Source organism: Plectropomus leopardus, chromosome 5 (genome assembly GCF_026936395.1).
Source record: "Plectropomus leopardus strain MGB_pleo_1.0 chromosome 5, ASM2693639v1, whole genome shotgun sequence".
In the NCBI taxonomy this organism is placed as follows: domain Eukaryota; kingdom Metazoa; phylum Chordata; class Actinopteri; order Perciformes; family Serranidae; genus Plectropomus; species Plectropomus leopardus.
This window is the reverse complement of record NC_142180.1, coordinates 39,289,546-39,304,541: the sequence shown is the minus strand read 5'-3', so window position 1 is coordinate 39,304,541 and position 14,996 is coordinate 39,289,546. Positions and strand designations below refer to the sequence as shown.

Genomic DNA, 14,996 nt, shown 5'->3' with positions numbered 1-14,996 from the left:
GTGATTGTGTCAGTGATTGTGTCAGTGATTGTGTATGTCAGTGGTGATTGTGTCAGTGATTGTGTCAGTGATTGTGTATGTCAGTGATTGTGTATGTCAGTGGTTGTTTGTGTCAGTGATTGTGTATGTCAGTGGTGATTGTGTCAGTGATTATGTAGGTCAGTGGTGATTGTGTATGTCAGTGGTTGTTTGTGTCAGTGATTATGTAGGTCAGTGGTGATTGTGTATGTCAGTGGTTGTTTGTGTCAGTGATTGTGTATGTCAGTGGTGATTGTGTATGTCAGTGGTTGTTTGTGTCAGTGATTGTGTATGTCAGTGGTGATTGTGTCAGTGATTGTGTCAGTCACTGCGTGTGAGCATCTGACAGCAGCAGAAATCGGCGCTCTGCAGGTTTGAGGAGGATAAAAAGGTTTAACTGCTGCGTTCAGCTCTGTGACGGAGAAAAGATCAAACAGATTCACAGTAAATGAAATTACAGTCAGACTGAAGATAAACCGCGGAGGACGGATTATCTGCTGCAGCACAACAAAAGGACAGAGGAGCGTGAAGAGAAACAGAAACAGATCACAGACTCAGATGTCTCTCAGAGTTCAGCAGGTTTGATGTTTGCTCTGCTGTCCGGACAGGAATCGTCCTCGGAGGACCCCGAATGATCGCAGCAGGTTTTAAACAAACGTACAGTTTGTGAATCTAGAATGTGAGGAAACACGTTTTCTGTTTTCACTTCTGTCCTGCTTAACATCTGGTCTGTGTCTCACCTGCTGTGTTTTCTGTCCTGCAGGTTCCTGTCCAACACCTCATTTTCCGGTATGACGGGTCCAGTCCGAGTCCATCAGAACTGGTCTCAGGTCCTCACCTCCCAGCGTTTTCACGTGTGGAGCCTGCGGCGGGACGCGCTGGGTCAGCCCACCTGGGTGACGGTGGGCAGCTGGGAGGGGGGCCAGCTGCAGGTGGAGGACCAGGGAGTCTGGCAGGGGTCTAAACCTCGCCACAGGACAGACGGGACGGGCGGGAGGACCAGGGGGCGCTGGAGGCCCGGGATACCGGTGGTGGGGAGTCGGGTGCGGGTGGTGACTCTGGTGGAGCATCCCTTTGTGTTCACGCGGGACGTGGACGACGAGGGCAGCTGCCCGGCCGGTCAGTTCTGCCTGGACGCTGGCACCAACAGCTCTGACACTCTGGAGAGGTTCTTCAGGGAGGTGGCGGGTGGGAACGGCAGCTTCCTGCCAGCGGAGTACAGCAAATGTTGCTATGGATACTGCATTGACCTGCTGGAGAAGCTGGCGGAGGACCTAGGCTTCGAGTTCGACCTGTACATTGTTGGGGACGGGAAGTACGGAGCGTGGAAGGGGGGGCGCTGGACCGGGCTGGTGGGGGATCTTCTGAATGGACTGGCAGACATGGCGGTCACCTCCTTCAGTATCAACTCAGCTCGCAGCCGTGTGATCGACTTCACCTCGCCCTTCTTCTCCACCAGCCTGGGCATCCTGGTGCGCAGCAAGGACACGGCGGCCCCAATCGGGGCCTTCATGTGGCCCCTGCACTGGTCCATGTGGGTGGGCATCTTCCTGGCGCTGCACATAACGGCGCTCTTCCTCACACTGTATGAGTGGAAGAGTCCATACGGCATGACGCCCCACGGGCGCAACAGAATAAGGGTGTTCTCGTACTCCTCGGCTCTCAACCTGTGTTACGCCATCCTGTTTGGACGCACCGTCTCCTCCAAGACCCCCAAGTGCTGGACAGGCCGGTTCCTGATGAACCTGTGGGCCATCTTCTGCCTGCTGGTGCTCTCCAGCTACACTGCCAACCTTGCCGCTGTCATGGTGGGCGAGAAGACCTTCGAAGAAGTGTCAGGAATCCACGACGCCAAGGTGAGACCAAAACGTTGTGTTCTTTTGAGTCCACGTTATGCTTTGCAGAGAGAACCAGACTTTGTAAGGTCATAGAAACCAAACCTGCCGAGTGTGATATGATCAAACAACAGCCGATAGCTCGTCTGCAGAGTTTCTCCAGAAACCCAACACAGAGCGGCCATCACCATCAGTTTCACAGCGATGCGGTTGTCACGTCCAGCGCCCACGTTCTGTCAGGATCTGTGTCCGTCTATGGGCCCTTACCTGCAGACGACGCACCACGAACACATGACAAGTTGGTTAGACATGAGCCAGTCACACTGCACCTGCAGCATGGGCTCACCTGTTGGGGCCCTGGGCCTGCAGGCAAGCCAGGGAGTCGCCGAGGGCGGTGAAATGTTTCCCAACTATTGATGAGTAAAATGTTGCATTAACCAACGGCAGAACCTGTAGGCGGCGCTCCGCTTTCTGTATGTATTTAATCCTTTAGACCCTGAACACATTGTTGTCGGTTAGAAATGTTCCACAAACTGCAGAAAATGTGTAGATTTAGAAAATTAGGTTTTGAAAGCAAGAGAAAAAAGCCCAGAGAATTATTTATCATCATATTATATTTTTGATTATTTTTCAGTAATAATTTTAAACAGCTTTTTCATCACTTTTTGTGTTTGTTTGAGATGGAGCCTCTTGGCTCAGCGTTAAAGGAGGGCGTGAGTAGAACGCCCGACTCTGCTCCGTCCTGACTGACCTTCAGACAATGTTCTGCAGACAATGTAAATAACGAAACCTGTAGGCTGACGCCCTCAGACTTCTGATGGTTAACTTGAAGTGATGCAGCTCAGACTTAGGCGAGCGTTAAAGCTCTCTGTGTTTCTGTCTGCTGAGAATCTGTGAAAACGTTGTGACGGGAGTGCGGAGAGCTGGCAGGAAGTGAGCGGAGCGCTGTGCTCTGAAATAATTCATCAGTCAGACGGAGATAAAAGCGTCAAATGAGTGTTGGCTCCTTCTTCAGTCTCTTTCTGCTTCCTGTCGTGAAATAATTACAGATTAAATTTGTTCTTTGAATCACCTGCCTCGTCCTAATTACACTTTTAATTCAGCAGCTGACTGAAGCGTGAAACATGGCGCCCCGTGTTTATACGCTGGGGCTGCTGGGAGCTGTGGTGGGGGCTTAATTGGATGTCCATATGTGTGATTATTAACTTTTTGTTTTTAATTCAGAGACACTCAGACTGAAGCTTCAAACACTTCAACTCTGATTAAACTCAACATTCATACACACAACAATTATATATGTGTGTGTGTATATACATATATTTATACATATATACATATGTATATGTATGTATGTTTTTTTAATTTTAACATTTTTATACCCCTAGGTGTTAATTCTCCCCAAGTTTTGTTTGTCATGTAAAGAGTTCCTCGTGTTTCTGTGTTCTGTCTGCTCCTCTTCGTTGGTGTTCTAGCTGCACCACCCGTCGCGGGGGTTCCGTTTCGGGACAGTGAGGGAGAGCAGCGCTGAGGATTACATGAAGAAGAGTTTCCCAGAGATGCACGAGTACATGAGACGCTTCAACGAGCCGACCACGCCTGAAGGAGTCGCCACACTCAAGTAAGAGAACACGCCAGAACACATGAGAGAGAACACGCCAGAACACACGAACAAACACATGAGGGAGAACTTGCCAGAACACATGAGAGAACGCATGAGAGAGAACATGCCAGAACATATGAAAGGACACGTGAGAGAGAACACGCCAGAACACACAAGAGAACGCACAAGAGAGAACACGACAGAAAACATGAGAGAACACGCCAGAACATATGAGAGAACTACGAGAGAGAACATGACAGAACATGTGAGAGAATGCATGAGAGAGAACATGCAGTAGATGCCAGGGTTGCCGTAGTTGCAGTGGATGCTGTAATTGCAGTGGTTGCAGTAGGTGCTGTAGTTGCAGTAGATGCAATGGATGTTGTATTTGCAGTAGCTGCAGTAGATGCAGTATTAGATGTTGTTGCAGTAGTTGCTGTAGTTGCAGTAGATGCAATGGATGTTGTATTTGCAGTAGCTGCAGCAGATGCAGTAGTAGATGTTGTTGCTGTAGTTGCAGCAGATGCTTTAGTTGCAGTAGATGCTGTAATTGCAGTGGTTGCTGTAGTTGTAGTAGATGCAGTAGCTGCAGTAGATGCAGTAGTTGCAGTAGTTGCTGTAGTTGCAGTGGTTGCTGTAGTTGCAGTAGATGCAGTAGTTGCAGTAGATGCAGTAGCTGCAGTAGATGCAGTGCTTGCTATAATTGCAGTGGTTGCTGTAGCTGCAGTAGAAGCAGTAGCTGCATTAGATGCTTTAGTTGCAGTAGATGCTGTAATTGCAGTGGTTGCTGTAGTTGCAGTAGATGCAGTAGTTGCAATAGATGCAGTAGTTGCTGTAGTTGCAGTGGTTGCTGTAGTTGCAGTGGTTGCTGTAGTTGTAGTAGATGCTGTAGTTGCAGTAGATGCAGTAGTTGCAGTAGTTGCAGTGGTTGCTGTAGTTGCAGTAGATGCTGTAGTTGCAGTAGATGCAGTAGCTACAGTAGATGCAGTAGTTGCAGTAGTTGCAGTGGTTGCTGCAGTAGATGCTGTAGTTGCAGTAGATGCAGTAGCTGCATGAGTTGCTGTAGTTGCAGTAGCTGCAGTAGCTGAAGTAGATGCAGTAGTTGCAGTAGTTGCAGTGGTTGCTGTAGATGCAGTAGCTACAGTAGATGCAGTAGTTACAGGAGTTGCAGTAGTTGCTGCAGTAGATGCTGTAGTTGCAGTAGCTGCAGTAGCTGCTGTAGTTGCAGTAGCTGCAGTAGCTGCAGTAGCTGAAGTAGATGCAGTAGTTGCAGTAGTTGCTGCAGTTGCAGTGGTTGCTGTAGTTGCAGTAGATGCAGTAGCTACAGTAGATGCAGTAGTTGCAGTAGTTGCAGTGGTTGCTGCAGTAGATGCTGTAGTTGCAGTAGATGCAGTAGCTGCAGTAGATGCAGTAGTTGCAGTAGTTGCTGTAGTTGCAGTGGTTGCTGTAATTGCAGTAGATGCTGTAGTTGCAGTAGCTGCAGTAGATGCACTAGATGCAGTAGTTGCAGTAGTTGCTGTAGTAACAGTGTTGCTCTGTGTTGAAGGACAGATCCTCCTCAGCTCGACGCCTTCATCATGGACAAAGCTCTGCTGGATTATGAAGTTTCCATTGATGCCGACTGTAAACTGGCAACCGTCGGAAAACCGTTCGCCATTGAAGGTCAGACCCAAGAGTGTGTGTGTGTGTGTGTGTGTGTGTGTGTGTGGGGGGGGGGGGTTTATGAGGTAACTGTTTTTTTTAAACATTAGTTGTACACATGTACAACTATATACTATACACACAACTACACGCTATACGCACGACTACACACTATACGCACAACTACACACTGTACACAACTACACACTACATACTCAACTTGATTATTGTTTGCTGTTTGTTATTTAGGTCATGGTATCTGTTGTTTATTTTTTGGTTTGTTTTTTAAGGTTGTGGTATCAGTTGTTTAGCGTTTAGGTTACAGTCTGTGTTGTTTATTGTTTGTTGTTTATTGTTTGTTGTTTAGGTTACGGGATCGGCCTGCCTCAGAATTCCCCTCTGACCTCTAATGTATCCGAGTTCATCAGCAGGTACAAGTCTGAGGGCTACATGGACCTGCTGCATGACAAGTGGTACAAAGTTGTTCCGTGTGGGAACCGAGTGTTCGCCGTCACCGAGGTCAGTGACATCACAGCGCATCCTCCTCAGACCCCATGTCTCTGACCTGTTCCTCTCATCCTCCTCAGACCCCATGTCTCTGACCTGTTCCTCTCATCCTCCTCAGACCCCGTGTCTCTGACCTGTCCCTCTCGTCCTCCTCAGACTCTGCAGATGGGCATCAGTCACTTTTCGGGACTCTTCGTCCTGTTGTGTGCTGGAGTGGGCGGAGCCTTGCTGACTCTTGCAGGTGAACACGGTTTCTACCAACTCGTCCTGCCGCACATCCGCCGCCGACAGAACCTCAAGTACTGGCTGCACACGTCACAGGTGAGAACCAGAGTGTTCTCTGCAGATTCATGTTCTTGTCAGAATTGGAACACCGGAGGGGGATTTTAACTCTGAATCTTCTGTAAACAAAGAAAACACTGGCTCTGCTGTTGTACCACGACAGAACCATCAAATGACATAAAAGAGAGTAGTGTTGTTCTAAACAGGATCTGAACGATGTTCTGAAGGGTTCTAAGGAGGTGCAGAGGAGGTGGTGTCATTTGTTGTTCTGTCCAGTCTGTTCTGTGTGTTTCATGTGTTTCTTCTGTCCCATGTGTTCTGTTTGCCTGTGTGTTCTGTGTGTTTCGTGTGTACTATGTGTTGTGTGTGTCCTGTGTGTTCTGTTTGGTCTGTGTGTTCCTTGTATGCTGTGTGCTCCATGTGTCCTGTGTGTCTCACGTGTGCTGTGTGTTCTGTGTGTTCCGTGTGTGCCGTGTGTTCCGTGTGTGCCGTGTGTTCCATGTGTCCTGTGTGTCTCACGTGTTCCGTGTGTGCCGTTTGTTCTGTTTGTTCCATGTGTGCTGTGTGTTCCGTGTGTGCCGCGTGTTCCGTGTGTTCCTTGTGTGCCGTGTGTTCTGTGTCTTCCGTATGTGCCGTGTGTTCCGTGTGTTCCGTGTGTGCCGTGTGTTCTGTGTGTTCCGTGTGTGCCGTGTGTTGCGTGTGTTCCTTGTGTGCCGTGTGTTCCGTGTCTTCCGTGTGTTCCGTGTGTCCTGTGTGTCTCACGTGTGCCGTGTGTTCCTTGTGTGCCGTGTGTTCCGTATGTGCCGTGTGTTGCGTGTGTTCTGTGTTTGCCATGTGTTCCGTGTGTCCTGTGTGTCTCACGTGTGCCGTGTGTTCCGTTTGTTCCATGTGTGCCGTGTGTTGCGTGTGTTCTGTGTTTGCCATGTGTTCCGTGTGTCCTGTGTGTCTCACGTGTGCCGTGTGTTCCGTTTGTTCCATGTGTGCCGTGTGTTGCGTGTGTTCTGTGTTTGCCATGTGTTCCGTGTGTCCTGTGTGTCTCACGTGTGCCGTGTGTTCCGTTTGTTCCATGTGTGCCGTGTGTTCCGTGTGTGCCGCGTGTTCCGTGTGTCCTGTGTGTCTCATGTGTTCCGTGTCTGCCGTGTGTTCCGTTTGTTCCATGTGTTCCGTTTGTTCCGTGTGTTCCGTGTGTGCCGTGTGTTCCGTTTGTTCCGTGTGTGGCGTGTGTTCTGTGTGTGCCGTGTGTTCCGTGTGTGCCGTGTGTTCCGTTTGTTCCGTGTGTGCCGTGTGTGCCGTGTGTGCCGTGTGTTCCGTGTGTCCTGTGTGTCTCACGTGTTCCGTGTGTGTCGTGTGTTCCGTTTGTTCCGTGCGTGCCGGGTTCTGACAGAATTGAGATCGGACTGTTTGTGTGTTTGACAGAAAATCCATCGAGCTCTCAACATGACGTATGAGGACGTGAAAAGGCAGCGGGCGGAGAAGGAGAAAAGGTCGGTGTGATGTCGCCGTCACTGATGTCACTGAGGGATTGTGGGAGTCGTTGTCATGTAGAACACATCATTCAAAATGTCAGTTTTATTCACAGAGCCCATTATCACAAAACACGGTTTGCCTCAGAGGGCTTTAGAGCAGGCACCATCCCTCTGCCCTTAGACCCTGACATCACCTGAGGAAAAACTCCCGAAAAAGAACCCCTGTAACGGGGAAAAGAGGAAGAAACCTCAGAAAGAGCGACGTGTTTGTTTAAACAGGTGATGATGTCATCACACGGTTCATAATAACACATCATCACATCAGCTGTAATTGTCTCTGTTTCTCAGCTGTAACCTGCAGAAGCCTCCAGGCCCCTCCGGCCCCAACGCCGCTCCAGCCGCCGGAATCTCAGCCAAGTGGAACAACGAGGCCAGTAAGGACGCCGCTGCCGCCGCCGCTGCAGCTGCAGCTACTGCTGCAGCCGCCATTCCTAAGGATGCACGAGACTTCAAACGAGTCCACTTCAACCTTGAGACCCTCAACACCCGCCGCCTGCTTGCTCGCATTGCCACCTCTGAAGCCAAGGGATGCCGGGCCAAACCGGAGGGGGAGGGGCCATCCAAGCCGAGGGCGGGGCCAAACAGTAGACTGTGTGAGAATGGAGGACCAGCGGCATCTCTGGCCAGTCTGGTGCTCTCCCTGCCATCCTCTTCCGCTTCCTCCGCCACCAAACAAAAACCCTCAGCACGTCCCCCTGCTGCTGCAGCCCGCCCCCCTGCAGCGGTGGTCTCGCCCCCTGCAACGAAGTCCCCGCCCCCTGAAGAGGTGGTCCCGCCCCGCCCCGGCGAGCTGGAGGAGCTGCAGGAAGAGATCGAACAGATGAGGGAGCGGCTGAGGACGGCGCTCGCCAGGAGGGCCGAGATTCAGACCACTCTGACCAAACCTGCTGAAGCTGCCACAAATAACCTGTCCTCAGTTACCACGGCAACCACATCTACCACAGGAGCTGCGCCCAGCACTTCAACCAACGCCCCATCCAACGCCACAGCTGTTGCCACAACCAACACCACTTCCTCTATCAGCCCAAACAACTTCCCTTCCACCATCGACCCGCCCGCCACCCCATCCAACGCCCGCCCGCCACCCCATCCAATGCCCCGCCCACTGGCCCATCTTCTGTCGCCCTGGTAATGCCTTTCCCTGGCAACACAAAGTGTGTGACAACCATGACGTACCCGCCTCACAAAGTCCTGTCCAAAGTCCGGCCCCTCCACAGCAGACTGACCAATCAGAGAAGGTGATGCACTTTGCGCAGATCACATGACCCTCTGCCACAGCGGCCATTTTGAACCACTGACATGGAAATTGAACCAGGATATTCTTGTTAAATGCCAAAGTGGACGACGGTGAAGCTGAACAGACGATCAGACGCCTGAGCGCTGATTTCAGCCAATCAGGTCGTAGTTTCAGTCGTAGAAGTTTACGGAGTTTGTAGCTGTAGTTTATCAACACAAACAGGAAACAGAAGCTTAACATGTTCACATCATGTGACCGGGTGTCACTATGATAAATAATATTAAAAATAATATTAATAATAATAATTATGATTACAGTAATAAAGGATCACATGACACATATAGTTTGATTTGATTAGGGTTTATTGATCGATGTGTTGTCAGGGTTTTTCAGGGTTAAATCTCTGAAGTTTACAAAATCAAACGTGAAATCTTCAGATATGCTGCATCTTCAGGGTTTCTGTCGGATTTGGAGGGAATACCTGGAAATATGAGCAAGTTGGAAAACTGTAATATGTATATGTCTTTCTAAGGAACAAAAACTTCTCAAAAAAAGGAACATAAAATCTGTCTCCCAAAAAATTTGAAAAATCAGCTTAAACAATCATATGGTACGGAAGCCCTAAGCGGCCATACATTTCTACATGATTTTTTTTCTTCCATTTCCTCGAGAAAATGGGATAATTCTGTCGAGATGGGATCTAAAGGTGTGTTTTGTCGAGATAACCACACGATTAATTTGAGATCTGAAGGAAAGAAGTGAAATGTGATGGGCCTGAGATTTCCGTCACACGTGACCCGTCCAGCCTGTTTTGTAGTTTGAGATCTCAAATGAAATATGTCATTATCCCGGGTAAACACGGCTTTGTTACCTTGAGATCTAAGAAAATGAGCTCGTTTTTTCCCAGACAGAGGGAAAAAAATGCATGAATGTTTGGCCGCTGAGGGCTTCCATACTATGGAGCAAATTATCCTATAATTAAGGGTTTTTGTCATGTTAAAATGCAAATCGCAAAAAAAACCCAGAACCAAAACACAACATAGTCTGATCTATTAGTGCAGTTTTTTCCAAATCCTGTTAACCCCTTAAACAGCTGAATACAGAATAAATATTCCATCAAAATCACAGCGACTAGAAGCAGAAACTTTCTTGAAGTTCGACAAGAAATCTTTTGGAAAAAGTCACAGCGCCCTTAAATCAGTTTTGAATGACTGTTTTCAGAGGTCATTTAAGGGCTAATGAGGAGGATTTTCAGAGATTCTTGGGTTGCAGTAAGCAGGATTCTCAGGGCCAGAAAGCGATGTCAGAAAGTGAAATCTAAGATGTCATTTTACAAACATTTATGTAAATAAACAGAGGACCCTGAATGAAGCCCTGGTGTTCACCAGACTGAAACTCTCGTTTCTTTATCTGTTGACGTCAGAAACATTTGATAACTATAGAATTATTCTTTCAAAAGTCTGGAAGAATCCAGAGGCATATTTTTATAGATTTGGTACGTTTGAATTCCTTTCTGCTGAGTGACAGCAGCCGGTTGATCCTGTTAACCTTTGCTTTCATGTAGTTTTTAGTGTCTGTAGTTTTTTAAAGTAAACTCTGATCTTCAGACCGTTTCCTCATCAGACAGTTGAAAATGGCCGCTGTGGCTCTGAAGTTTGGCTGTGACTTCAGGAAGTTCAGTGGACTCGTTTGGTGATGTGGGAACAGGACTTCCTGCAAGGCTGAATGCAGCAGCCCGGCAGCTCCGCCCACCAACGAACATCAGAGAACTAACTAGAACCTCAAAGGGTTAAATAACCACAGCAATCAAACGCACCACCAAACAAAACCAAAGGAGGCGGAGTCTCTGCACGTTCACACCCAACAGACAAGTCGTGGTGGACGCAAAAAGTCAAGTTGTGTGTGTAGAGAAAAATCCCCGTCATGTTCTGTGGGAAAGATTAAAATTTACAAAACAAATGGCAGGGCTTGTTTCCTTCAGGAACCTTTAAGGAACGTCTTCTAAGCATAAAGGTGCAAATTCATTCACTGAGCCAAAATCTGGAGGCTCAATTTAGCGATCAGTTAAATAATTAACCCTGTAAAATCCCGTTTCTGTGCTGCTTTCAGTCATCGCTGACAAGCTGTTTAAGTCAAGTCAGTTTTATTTATAGAGCCCATTATCACAAACATGGTTTGCCTCAGAGGGCTTTACAGCAGACACCCTCCCTCTGCCCTCAGACCCTCACATCACCAGAGGAGAAACTCCCGAAAAAGAACCCCTGTAACGGGAAAAAAAGGAAGAAACCTCAGGAAGAGCAGCAGAGGATGATGAGGGATCCCTCTTCAGGATGGACAGAGGAGTGATAGATGTCGTAAATAACAATTAACCCTTTGAAACCCAACAAATTAGATTTCATTCAAAACCACACAGAAAAAAGGCAATGAGCAACTTGTAGAGGAATTTAGGAAGAAGTGATGAAGAAAATGACCTGAAAATTAGTTTAAAGTGTGTGTTTGTGTGTGTGTGTATGTGTGCGTGTGTGAGTGTGTGAGTGTATGTGTGTGTGTGTTTGTTTATTTGTGTGTGTGTGTGTATGTGTGTGTGTGTGTGTGTGTGTGTGTGTGTGTGTGTGTGTGTGTGTGTGTGTGTGTGTGTGTGTGTGTGTGTTTGTGTGTGTTTGTTTGTGTGTGTGCGTGTGTGTATGTGTTTGTTTGTGTGTGTGTGCGTGTGTGCATGTGTATGTGTGTGTGTGTGTGTGTGTGTGTGTGTGTGTGTGTTTGCGTGTGTGAGTGTGTGTGTGTGTGTGTGTGTTTGTGTGTGTGTGTGTGTGTGTGTGTGTGTGTTTGTGTGCGTGTGCGTGCGTGTGTGTGTGTTTGTGTTTGTGTCATTGTATATGTGTGTGTGTGCATGTCCAGAAAAATATATCTAAAATCATTATAATAATATACTTAAAATTATGTTAAAAACAAAGTTACAAATATCTATGTTAATATATAGGTTTTTTTATTTTCTTGTTTTGTTTTTTTTTGTTTGTTTTTTATTCTTTTTTTTTTTTGGTGCTTAATTCCAGGCTTGTAAATTTTTACTAATTTCTTTGTCATTTTTCGGATCATTTCTTGTTAAGTTACTCTTTGCCTTTTCCCCATGTTTTTGAAATAAATCAAACCAATTTCATCAGCTTTCAAAGGGTTAGTTAATTATCTGCACAGTTAAAAAAAGGAAAACTACCACAGAGTATGAAAGTCATCCCTGACATGTATTTAATTTGTAATTCCTAAAGGCTATTTAGTCATTTTAAGGGATTTTTACTCTTTATGAAATCCTTTATTCATACAGATAATCCATTGAAACCTCTTAACCCTCTACGGTATGATGTTGCATGTGGCCAACATACCCATTTTTGGTCCCCTTTTGGCCTTTGACATGCACATAATACATCCCCAGTTATGATCCAAAAGAGGTAGGACCATAAGGAACCTAAAGCAGTGTTTAAATTAGTCATACGAGTCTCTGGAGGCCATGCTGAATCCCTTTTTTTTTACAGACTTTCTTTCAAGGACCAGTTCACTGAATTTCTCTCCACAAAAATGTCTAAAAAACATAATTTCCTGACCTTCTTTGGTCTGAAAGAAAAGATTCATAATAATATATATGAGGAAAGCTGAATTTCTAATTGTTTAATGTACTTTATTTGCTAATTGAGTAATGGAAGCAGATGTTGTACCATTATGAATTCACCATGACATTTTATTTTTGTTTATTTGGTCTATTTTATGGCAAAAAAAACCCACTTTCAAACATTTCCTTCCCAACTGGCATTATAATATTTACCATAGAGGGATGCATGTTGAAAAAACTACCTAAAATGCCATACTATAGTATGGCGAAAAATGTCAAAATATGACATGTCCACTAAACAGCTAAAAACCACATAAATTTGCATGCCGAGACACGCCATAGCAAAGATTGTTGAAGTAACAGCCACAAACACAATAATAATAAACAACCAAAAAATGCCATGGTATAGTAAGGCGAAAAATTTTGAAATATGACATGTTCCAAAAAAGCTGAAAACTAAATGAAATAGCATGCCGAAACACACAACAGCATCGATGGTTGCAAAAAGTGTGATAAACGCCATAATTTGGCATGTTGAAAAAATGACCGAAAATGCAAGGCAAAATATGACATTTCCCCCAAAAAACTGAAAACCACATAAAACCCAAAAATGAGCCAAAAACACCAAAAAATTTGCTGATGGAAAAATGTGAAATATTTTGCCATGGAAAAGTATGGCAAAATATGACATGTCCCAAAAATGCAAGAAAACCACATTTAACCACGTCAAATAGCCCTGTAAGACTCGCCATAGCAAAGAAAGTTACAAATTTGTGTAATGTTGCCATTCTATAGCCAATGTTGAAAAAATTACCAAAAATGCGTGACTATAGTATGGCAAAAATGTCAAAATATGACATGTCCCAAAAACAGCTGAAAACTACATTAAGTGAAGCTATATAGCAGAATTTGACGTGCAAGACCACACCTCAACTGCGCCTCTTCCGGCTTAAATATCCTCCTAACCCGATCTTCCCCTTTCGTTCTCGTTATACCAATCTTCGTACCCAGATTCTTGACAGCACTGTATCTACGGCGGCCATTTCTCCTAGGTCCCGTTGGCCACTGCAGTCAAGTTAGCCCGGGGTGTCAGCGATGTTGGCACTCCCACCGGCTTGCCTCACCTGGGGACCTCAGCACCAGGATGCCTGCCCCCTCGACTGTTCTCCCACCTCCATTTGAGTGGCTCGCTTGTGTTGGCTCATCTGGCGCCGGCATCCCGGCGCCACTTACTGCTCAACCGTTGCATGTACGGCAGCTCACTCTCTTTGGGGCGTCTGGCACCAGGCTGCCAGTGCCCTCCACTGCTCAACCTTGCTGCCTACAGCGGTTAGATTTTGGTGTGGCGTCTGACAGTGGGATGCCGATCCCCCTGGCCATCCACTCTCAGCAACCGCACCACTTCACTCTCGCTGGGGCATCTGGCGCCGGGGTGCCGTTGCCCCCAGTTGTACACCCGCAGCAACCTCGACAGTTCGCTCTCGTTGGAGCTTCTAGCACCGAGATGCCGTGTCCCTGGCTGTACGACATCGGCTACTGCACCGGTTCTCTCTTCTTGAGGCGTCTGGCACCGGGCTGCCAGTGCCCTCTATGCTTAACATCGACGCCTGTAGCGGTTCGCTTTTGCTGGGGAGTCTGGCATTGGGATGCCATTGCCCCTGGCTGTACACGCTCGGCAGCCGCACCACTTCGCTCTCCCTGGGGCGTCTGGCACCAGGATTCCGCTGCCCCCAGTTGTACATCTGCAGTGACCTGGACAGTTTGCTCTTGTTGGGGCATCTGGCACCAAGATGTCGGGGCCCCCATCTGTACGACATCGGCTACTGCACCGGTTCACTCTCCTTGGGGCTTCAGGCACCAGGCTGCCAGTGCCCTCTACTTACTGCTTAACCTTGAAGCCTGCAGCGGTTTGCTTTTGCTGGGGCATTGGGATGCCATTGCCCCTGGCTGTACACGCTCTGCAACCGCACCACTTCACTCTCACCAGGGCAACTGGTGCAGGGATGCCTTGTCCCCCGTTGTACTCCGACAGCTACTTTGACAGTTCGCTCTTGTTGGGGCATCTGGCACCACGATGCTGGTGCCCCCGGCTGTACAGCCTCGGCTACCACACCGGTTCACTCTCGCTGGGGCATCGGCATTTGGATGTCCGTGCCCCCTACCGTTCATCTACAACACCTGCGGCAGCCTTGACTGGGGCTCTTGCCTTTGCCTCCCAACCCGTCTCGGCCGGGACTGTTGGCACCGGGATGCCACTGACTCCGTCTGCCGGTTTTGGGGGTTTTTACGATGGAAGATGGTTCGTAGGCAAATGGCCCCCAGAGTTGGAAGGAGATTGCCAGGTCACTTCATCTGCTCTCTTTGAGATCTACCCCATCATTGTCGCTGCCATGTTATGGGGAGTCGCAAATCTGTCCTCATCTACTCAGACAATCTTGCAGTATTTGATATCATAAATAAAGGTTGCTCCAACTCCCCATCTATCATGCCTTTCTTGCATCGGTTACCTTGGCACTCTTTCAATCACCAGTACATCCTCTGTGCAGCTCATGTCCCGGGCCACTTCAACGCCATAGCTGACACACTGTCTTGTTTCTCTTTTCAGAAGTTCAGAAGCTTGGCTCCTCATGCAGACGCACACCCGACTCCGGTTCCTCCATATTCGGCCTTGACTTTCAACATCTAAACCCAGCTTTCATGCCCCTGATCTTGGAATCTCAGAACACCATCATCAACAGCCTGTCCCCCG

General features: G+C 47.6%; 1 protein-coding gene across 1 annotated transcript in view; it reads left to right on the top strand.

The window, feature by feature from the left end:
- Nucleotides 1-12,225, top strand: part of grin3bb (glutamate receptor, ionotropic, N-methyl-D-aspartate 3Bb) — a 36,165-nt gene extending 23,940 nt beyond the window's left edge. Inside the window, 8 exon segments of the mRNA XM_088078244.1 lie at nt 782-1,874; nt 3,326-3,471; nt 5,000-5,115; nt 5,462-5,613; nt 5,758-5,922; nt 7,300-7,367; nt 7,698-8,482; nt 8,485-12,225. Of these exon segments, the coding sequence (XP_087934370.1) occupies nt 782-1,874; nt 3,326-3,471; nt 5,000-5,115; nt 5,462-5,613; nt 5,758-5,922; nt 7,300-7,367; nt 7,698-8,482; nt 8,485-8,651 (2,692 nt within the window). The 3' untranslated portion in view covers nt 8,652-12,225.
- The last annotated feature ends 2,771 nt before the right edge of the window (nt 12,226-14,996 follow it).